This window comes from Charadrius vociferus, unplaced genomic scaffold, assembly GCF_000708025.1.
Source record: "Charadrius vociferus isolate BGI_N301 unplaced genomic scaffold, ASM70802v2 scaffold565, whole genome shotgun sequence".
NCBI classification, from domain to species: domain Eukaryota; kingdom Metazoa; phylum Chordata; class Aves; order Charadriiformes; family Charadriidae; genus Charadrius; species Charadrius vociferus.
Window position 1 is genome coordinate 1,899,827 of NW_009648358.1, and position 9,476 is coordinate 1,909,302.

General features: G+C 40.1%; 1 protein-coding gene across 1 annotated transcript in view; it reads left to right on the top strand.

Moving 5' to 3' along the window:
* Positions 1 to 8,306, top strand: part of WRNIP1 (Werner helicase interacting protein 1) — a 16,927-nt gene extending 8,621 nt beyond the window's left edge. Inside the window, exons 4-7 of the mRNA XM_009885272.1 lie at positions 1,038 to 1,267; positions 6,316 to 6,471; positions 7,333 to 7,412; positions 7,910 to 8,306. Of these exons, the coding sequence (XP_009883574.1) occupies positions 1,038 to 1,267; positions 6,316 to 6,471; positions 7,333 to 7,412; positions 7,910 to 8,185 (742 nt within the window). The 3' untranslated portion in view covers positions 8,186 to 8,306. The remainder of the gene's footprint in view (positions 1 to 1,037; positions 1,268 to 6,315; positions 6,472 to 7,332; positions 7,413 to 7,909) is intronic.
* The last annotated feature ends 1,170 nt before the right edge of the window (positions 8,307 to 9,476 follow it).

Below are 9,476 nucleotides of genomic sequence, written 5' to 3' on the forward strand. Positions count from 1 at the left end.
CCTGCTGCCTACTCTCTGCAGCATGGGTTATGGCCCTAGAAGACATTTTTCAGCTTTCATTTGCAGTGCTGTGGATTAAGATTGCAGCTCTACAAGTTTTTCCCTCTTACATGTGAGCATGAGAGGACTCAAATACTGATTGTTGAAGTTTTTCCAGCACGTACTGTCTTTTTCTTTTGTGTGGCAAGTGCAAAGTGGGTTTGCAAGGAGGGGGAGGAGGAAGGCAAGTAATGAAAATTAGTGGGTACGTGTGTCTGGCAACCCTGGCATTGCCTTTTTGTTCACCACTGGTAATAACAGTAATAAATAATTATTACTGGTGAATATTAACTGGTGAATAAAGTGCAGGGCTGTTGTGAATCCTTAATTATTTGGCACACAAGGCACATAAGAAATTGCCTCTCATGCCAAGCTCTGTGCATTAATCCCCACTGATACTTGTCACTCTTGATTTTCAGTCCAGTTACTAGAAATGACTGAGTTAGGGCCATTACTTAATGCCATGCTTTAATTCCACTAGCTGCTGTTTCCAAATAAAATCACTTGTACCCTCTGCCTGGTGAACACCTTAGCCATTACCTTGTCTACATAACTCAAGTTTGAGGGTGAACAATACACATGTGAAACGTGCAGAGACGACTTGGTTTGCATGTGCCATGACACTGGGGTCTGCAGTCCAGCAGATGAAAACCTGGAGAAAGAGCTTGAGGACTTTGTTACTTTCCCAGATTTTTCATAGACCCACTATGAGGTCTCAGGACATCCTTCACCTGCTGCTGCATTTCTCAACTCTTCCTATCTTGTTCATTTAGATTGTATGTTCACTGGAATTTTGCCTTTTTCATGTGTTTGTATAGTCCTGGCACCTTTGGAGTAGCAGATGGCAAGAACAGTAACCTGCATGACAGAATGAGTTAATAACAAAACTTAAACCCAGCTGCCTCTCAACAAACTTTGTAAAGAAATGTCATTTCTAGCATAATACGAAAGGAGAGGAGCATGACTGGGTCTAACGGTGTATGGTTATTCGGTTGCAGGTTCCCGGTGTACATAGAGGAGAAAGCTCTAAATACGCTAGCCTACCTTTGCGATGGTGATGCAAGGACTGGACTGAATGGACTCCAGTTGGCAATTCAGGCCAGATTAGCAGTGGGGAAGACCACTCCTTTGAGCATTACTGAAGGTGGTTCTGCAGATGGCATTCTGATAACAGAAGAGCACGTAAAGGAAGGGCTACAGCGATCTCACATCCTATATGACCGAGCAGGTGAGTACCTGATACAGTCTCTGAGATACAGTGATACAAGAGCTGATAGCCTCTATCAGCTGTTTCCCCCTTTCGTACCGGCTGCTCTGGTGAATCAGTGGTTGTACTGAAATTTGGTCCAAAAATTACTTTTGCTTTAGAATGTAGCAGGCTCACCCAGCAATGCCTTCCAAACAGGTTTTCCTCTTACCACTTCGGAAGTGTAGGTTAGCTGAAAGACATGTTTGTGGCCCTCCGAACAGTTGCACGGTGAAATTATTTGTTCTTTAAGGTTATTAGAATATTGTGTTCTAAGAGAGTTGCAATGTAAAGAGGGAAAAGTAATTTGATCAGGAGATTTGTTCTTGGAGGGTTGGAAATCTTCCATTGCACTTCTACTCCTTTGAAAGTCTTGGAAGTGCTCACATTCACAACAATATGTTATGTGAAAACCTGAGCAGTTGGCTTTATTTTTAGAGTTGCTTTTTAAGGTAATGAATTTTGTAGCTTGCTTAGGGCAGGTCTTATAAATCTAATTGCATCTAAGGCTTCCTAATGTGATAACCTTTCTTGCTAAATTTGTGACTTGGCAATGTTAGGCATCACAATAGTTGGCTACTGTACCATTTTATGTGAGAACGTTAAAAATCAGAGAGTGAATATTAGAGATGGGGTGAATCCCCTTGAACTCATACACTAGTTCTTCAGCAATACTTTAATTACTGTGCGGTATAGTATCAAATGCTTATTCTGAGCAGTATTTGGAGAACCGATTGATTTTTGTTTTGCCACTGCATCTGATAAACTTAATTAACTGTTACTACTCAAAACTTCGAGGTTATTTGTAGTGTATATGCTTGCTTGCAGCTTTCTTGCTACAAAAAGGAAATGATGGCTCATTGTCAGGAAAAAGTCAGCTGGGCAGATATTGATATGATGGCAGCTGAGAAGTCGAGGGTAGGCAGGGGGAGGGAGAAGAAAAATTTTATGGCACCTGTGGCAAGAAGTCATGATTAGGAGGAAGCAGAAAATCTGACCAGTTTACTGGTGTGAGTTTCTTGCACCGTGTAGGTCCCTTGTGTGTTTGCTGTCGCCTTGTGGCCACTGTCATGCAGAACTCGTGGCTGTGTCCATTGCTCCCAGCCCTCCTACGCCTATTTGCTGTGTTAGAGATGGCACAGAGTGCCTCTTCCTGAGGCTTACGTCAAGTCTAAGGTAGCACACGACAGCCCCTTCTATGTCACAGATATCCTTCGAGCTCTGTGTGGGATTTTTCTTTTCTCAGAGGTTTTCAGAGAGGGGTGAGAGCGGTGAAAATTCTGGTTTTCCTTGATTGTACAAATGCCAAAGAGCCTGCCACAGATATTTTTACAGTAGTAGGTTGCCCAAGTACATGCCTTTACAAAATTTCTCTCTTCTGTGTCTCAGTTGACCGCTTATGTCCATAGTAGAGGTAGCTGTTTGTCCTTTTATATACAAAGGGCTTCTTGATAGAGCCTACTATATAAATAAAGATATTTTTGTAGCACATTTTAGCTAATACTTTGAATCACAGTTGTGGTGGTGGAGTCTACAATCCTCTATTAATATAAAGTGCTTCAGCCTTATAAAGTGGAGGGACATAATGCTGTCTAATCATGATAACAGCAGCGTGCATTTGAGTGTAGTGGGTTCATGTAGAAAGCACCAAATAATTGATTAGTGTTCAGAGTTGTGTAAATATGCAATTTTGATTTCACATAATTACTTATTTTTGGTCACCTTCTGCAAAATTTGCCAAATATGTGTAGTTGGGCGCTCTTTTATGTACTTTCACCAAGTAGTCTAGGAAGGAAATTATTTGTAATCCAGTCATTAGGCTATTGTTCTGATCTTTGTGCAGACATGTAAAGACAAGATCTTTGTGCAGATAATCTGTACATTTTAGCTGGAAGAACAAAGAAACAGCTCTAGTCAAATTTCATTGCCAGGAGCCTCCTGCAGCCCTTGCGGTATGAGAGGAAACAAACTAGTTAATCGTATTTTAGCTTTTAATTGCTTTTTTAAAATTTTGATTTTTGGAGAAAATGGTGCAGCAACCAATTTAATTAAAGTGTATTTGCAGATGGACAGTGAACAGATTTTTAAGATGAATTTGTATTGTCTCTTCTTCCTCTTATATATTGTGTCTCTGCTAGCACCAATTTAATAGCAACTACCAAAGATAAATGTCAGAATAATTGCAGGATTTTATCTTGCTGTCTGTGTGGTAACAACTTCAGTTATGGTAAAGACTGGGAGTGTGTTAAGCTGTAGTTAATTTATTTTGTAATCTGGAACACGGTTGTTCCTTTCTTTTTTATGGAGGAGAAAGAGAAGGTGTCTCACACCATGTTTTTTGCCAACATTATTGTTTTCTGCTGGACCAGAATGAGAAGTATTTTTATCCACGCTGCTGCTCTTCCAAGGCTTTCCTGTGTCCTGTATCGATGAGCAGTTGATGTTTACCTTTGGCTAAGATAGAAAATAATGTGAGTCAGGGACTGTGAGTTTACTTTTGCCCGTTACCTTATAAATAGGGTTTGCTTAAGAAATCCAGATAGTAATTATGGTCAGTGAATAATGCTTTTTCCTTGTCTTCTACCGATAAGACTTTAGATAAATCAGCATCTTAAATTAGCTGGAAGACTCTTCATGAGTATGTAAACAATTTAGGGTCATCAATCAACAAGATTTACGCATCTGTATACATTAGACAGTAGAAAATCCTGTCTTCCCCAAAGCTTCTTGTGCAGTATCTTGTTTCTCTTTGGAAAGGTATTTGCCGTTGTGGGAATTGCAAATGTATTTTGATTCCAAAAACTCTTTAGAGTTTTGATTTCAGGAGGTATCTGGGATGCAGAACAGCAGTGACAGATAAGTTGGCATGTGTCTGTCTCTCAACTGAATTGATAAGGCCAAAATCTGTATGTTGACTAACTAGCCTGAGAGACAGAGGTAATAAATAAAGGTCTGTAAAAAGTTCTGTTTGATTTTTTAAAACTGTTTCTGGTATCTCACATAGAATATATAAAAACTGTATTTTTTTAAAAAGAAACATAAAACTTCTTTGTCCAATGCATGTAACTGTATTTTGCCTTTAATTGAAACTGCATTTCAAGTACAACTGGACAGTTTTTCTGAAGAAGTCCAAGTCTGATGCGTAAGTATTGTCATTATGTTGATTACGTGATCACCAGTGTTAACTTTGTGAGGAAGGGGAGATAAAGGGAGAAAACTGTCCCTTTTCTCAGTCTGCGTACTCTGAAGTCCCCTGCAGGTATGTGTCTCTAGTCCCAACCTATCTGCTGGATTCCTTCTGCCTTTCCAGCTGGTATCCCCAAGTATGACACTTTAAAGTAGCCCAAACAGTGTATAAAAGCACTCCACAAAAAGAAAACTGGGCAAGTGCAACCTCTGGAGATATTTAAAGGCCGTCTTCCTTACTTTTAAGAGACCAAGAGACGCCTCTTCCAAGAGGACGATGCAAGTTCAGCTGCTTGGGTTTATTGCTACTAACTCAAGTGTTATGACGGAGCATGGACGCGCTGTTTGTGTTGGCACGAGTAATGGCTACATACCACAGAGCTCTTTGTGTGGAGTCCTCGCAAAAATAGCTGTCTGCCGGTATGCGTACGCCAGCAGCGCCTGTGTTGAGTTCCCCGCAGAACCGCACTGCAGCGTGAGCAATGATGAAGGAAGAGGGACCCGGTTTCTGACCTGGGAGGAGGAGGTCTTGCTGACTACAAAAGGAGCAATTGCAGCTTTATGGGGGCTTTGGTTTTCAAACTCACGCATGTGGCCTTTTATTTTGCAAGGCCTACAAGTGACAGTGATGTGTTCTGATACGGCCTCCGGCTGTAAATCCTTTTATCCGTAGGAAGAAGAGAAGTATTAACAGATGGCTGTGCATGCAGCCAGTTGCCTTTATAATGCACGCTTAGCTGAGAGCCAAGGAATGCCAGGCACTTTAAAAAATATAAAAGGCAGATTATGTGGAAAATTTAACAACAATATTGCAGCAAAATAGTCTTACAGGTTTGATTAAGAGAAATGCGTAAGAATCAAAACCAGCTGCACAGATAAAAATTGCAAGCAGGAAGGGTCTCATTCAGTATTTGTAATGCTGACCCTGTATTTTTAACTGTAGCCCTAAAAGATCTGGAGTGGCTTTGTTTCTCCTTGGAGTCCATACGTAATCTTATATTAAACTCAAATGTTAAAAAAAATTTCCTTGTAATTCATTCAGTCTTCCCACTCCTTATTTAGCAGTCTGGCATTTCGGATTTTGGTTGTGGGTTGGTTTTTTTTTTTGTTTCGGCTGTTTACAGTTCTCAGGACACTTCCAGTAGTGCAGGTGTCCACAACTGAACTCGGCATTTCTTAGGGGGTTTGCCAGGGTTGTGTGCTGTGATCCTGTTTCCTCCAGATTGTGTAATGTGCCATCGTTGTATTTCCACAGCAACATTTCCCCTTTTCCCTTTATAATACAGCAAACTCCTGTTTGATTTACACTTTATTTTCAAGTTTTAGTTGATGTGAAATTTCTTTTTCTAAAATATCACTAGTGGATATTGTACTGGATTTCTCTGATTCTTCTGTTGTCTTCTCAGAGCTGTCTGTGTGTCCAAAAGCAATGGTCAGTGGTTTGTATGTGCTCAAACTTTACTCTCTGTCAATTAGGAGATATTTATGTAGAGGAGTCTTCTGAACTGCATAAAATATCCATATGTTTTTTTCTTTTGAAGGAAACTTCATTAGGGTACCAAAACCAAATTGTTTGCCTTGCAATATTTAAAACAAACACCCTCCTTTTCATCTGCAGTTGCTCTGTTGTGCTTATGTAGTTAGTGGAATGATCCATGGGGCAAAGCATGAAGATGTTGAAAACATTAATGAACACAGTAATAAAGTATACATAAAAAGAACTTGAAAAAGCACGTTATGTTTATCTGCTGTGATCTAGTAAAATATATTCTGTTCCCTTAAACGCATTTCACTTAATTTCCTCCTAACAGCTCTATGTATCTCTTCTCCCCCATTCTAAATAGGAGAAGAACATTACAATTGCATCTCTGCCCTGCATAAGTCCATGAGAGGCTCAGATGAAAACGCTTCTCTTTACTGGCTTGCTCGAATGCTTGAAGGTGGTGAGGATCCACTCTATGTGGCAAGGAGGCTGGTGAGGTTTGCAAGTGAAGATATAGGTCAGTATTTGCGGTATTTTGTGTTGGAATATTATGTTGAATGAAGATCTGCCAAGGCTTCAGGTTTCCAAAAATGGGCGTTTGAGGGGGGAAAAAAAAAACCCAACACACTTCAAAACTGCAAAATAGGTACAAAACACTGAAATGCTCCACATCCAACAACAACTTTGTATACGCAGAGACCTACATACGGTATCATTGTGCTGAGTACCTATTGCAGGAGAAACAAATACTTTTGAGGTCAGGTTTTGGCGGTGTATTAATGTGGATTCTTTTAAACTCTGGTGATTGTAGGTCACCAGCAAACTTGTGTCACAGAGAATGTGTATTTCAGGGATGTCTGTGGTTTTTTAGTGCCTCTGGAAGGTGAATGCCTACCCTGACTTGCAAAGCTCAGATTTGCTGGCTGGCTCCCTAGCTGTAAGGCATCTTGATTGACTTATCCAAACTAACAGATGCAGCAACACTTTTAGCACATATGCAATGGGTGAAGAGTTATGACATCTAGGGCAGCTGTGTCTATATAGCAATATTTCCCCATTTCTTTCTCAATTCCAAAAACTAAGTGAATCATACGCAGGCAGCTACTGCTCAGGCTGCCACCGTGTGGCAGCAGATTGAGTCTGTAAGTCACACCCACGATTTAGACCTTTGTTTTTGTGGGGGAGACAGAAGAAGATAGAGGCAGTATATCTTAGGTACTGCGAAGTATTGTACCAGAAATTCCAACATCTGAGAAAGCAACTTTGAAATGTGCATGGATAACCTTCCATTTTACGGGGCAGGGGGATGGGGAGGTGGGGGAGAGACAGTAACTAAAGTGACGTGGCTAACATGCTTTTGTCTGATATGTTTTTGTAGGGCTGGCAGATCCTTTGGCTTTAACACAAGCAGTTGCTGCTTATCAAGGTTGTCACTTTATTGGAATGCCAGAATGTGAGGTAAAGTCTTCATTAATCCACTGATTTGAAAGCACTACAGACTGTAAAGCCTATCTGTAATTATACAAAGAAAGAAAGATGGCAAGGACAAGGCAAATTTAGTTACTTGTTCATTCAGCGCACCCTTTCTTTGACAAGTAAGAGAGCATCTTACCTCTTATAAAAGATGTTGTAGTTTGAAATAAAATTCATTGCATATTTATTGTTAAAATGTAGCAGGTGAACTAACAACATTTTGCTCTGTCCATTTTTTTTCTCTGTTACATATAAAATAAAATTCTGATATTCTAAAGTAGCTATTCCTTTCTAGTACTGAAAATCGTGAAGAGCTGTGTTGTTAAGTAATAATTTTCATACTATAGGAGCAGACAGAGGGCAGTTTAAAAACATAATCCCTGTTACACTCCACAAACAACTCCACAACAACCTGAATAACAGATCTTTTCCCAAAGAGCTTAAAAAAAGTCATTTAACGTTTTCCCTTTTCTTGTTTCCAGGTCATTCTAGCACAATGTGTAGTGTACTTTGCCAGAGCACCAAAGTCTATAGAGGTATACAGGGCGTATAGCAATGTCAAAGAATGTCTGAGAATGCACACGGGACCTCTGCCGCCTGTTCCGCTGCACCTGAGAAATGCCCCAACAAGGCTCATGAAGAATTTGGGCTATGGTAAAGGCTATAAATATAACCCCATGTACAAGGAGCCTGTAGAGCAGGACTATCTACCAGAAGAGTTGAAAGGAACAGATTTCTTTAAGGAACGAAAAACGTGACTGCCTTGCTCGAAATGGGTTTTGATTTTATGACTCGTACGTTTGTCCTGGGATGGAAATTCCCCTTACAGTTTCAGCCACCTATTACTGTGGTTGAAAGTATTAAACCACTGAGCTTTTCAGATACTTTCTTATCCATCTGGTTTTACTGCTGTTATTCTGAAGGTGTTTTGTAAAGAATTGCAGTTAGGCAGTGTAGAAATGCAAAAATAAGCTTTATCAATATAGTGCTGTTACCCTCTGGTTCAAATGAAACAGAGGAAAAATGAGAGATGTATTTCTGGCTCTTGCTCTGAGACAAGGAATATTATTGTGCTGCTTTTTAAAATCAGGATCTGTTTCAGATTTTGAGAATGATTATTTTCCGGAAAAATAGTAAATTGTACCCCCTCTGTTAAAATATGGTAAACAAAATACAATTACATTGTAATTATTGCTCTCATGGTGTTCCAGAGACTAATTTTGTACAACAACATTTATTAAACCAATAAAGTTGTTAAAAATAGTGTCTATGCATTTGTTTAAATGTTCTTATGCCAGCAGCATGGTTTTAAAAGTTTGAGGTTCCTTTATCATCCCTACTTTCCAGAGCAAGTTTAAATCATTTTGGAAGTAGCATGATCATGAAAATAGTTGAATTATGTTAATTTTTTAAGTTGTATCCCTTAAAATTTTTATTGTGTGATGACATTTTGGTAAGCGCTTTTGGAAAGGAGGTTTTTGGTGGTGAAACACGCTCGTATATTTCCAGTTGTGCTTCAGGAATTCCAGTAGCTTTGAATTGGAAAGCGGAGAGGCACAAATTGACTTCCTGCTGTTATAATAGAGAGTTTGGCTTCCTCTTCCTACTGAAAACATACCCACGTCCAAGATTGCTGTTGACTGAACATTTCAGTAAGTGGAACGTACGGTCATGGCAGTGTCCCTGATGTTGACAACATTCCTTCACTTAAGTGCTGATTATTTTTCTTCTCCTCAATCCTCCTTAAGTGCGCAGTAGCCTGGTGTGCTGAAAAGCCAGCAACTGCTAAACCAGCATATGACTGTGCTAACTAGCAGCTGGGTAGCAGAAGAGGACCGTGTTTGGCTAGAATTACAGCAGGTAATTAGCAAAGAAGATTTCCATTACTGAAATGCTGAGGAGCCGCTGAGGCAACTGTCCACGCTTGTCAGAGTGCCGTGGAGTAAACTATCCTGGTGGACAACAGGATGACCATGAGCCAGCAATGTGCCCTGGTGGCCAAGAAGGCAAATGGCATCCTGGGGTGCATCAAGAGGAGTGTGGCCAGCA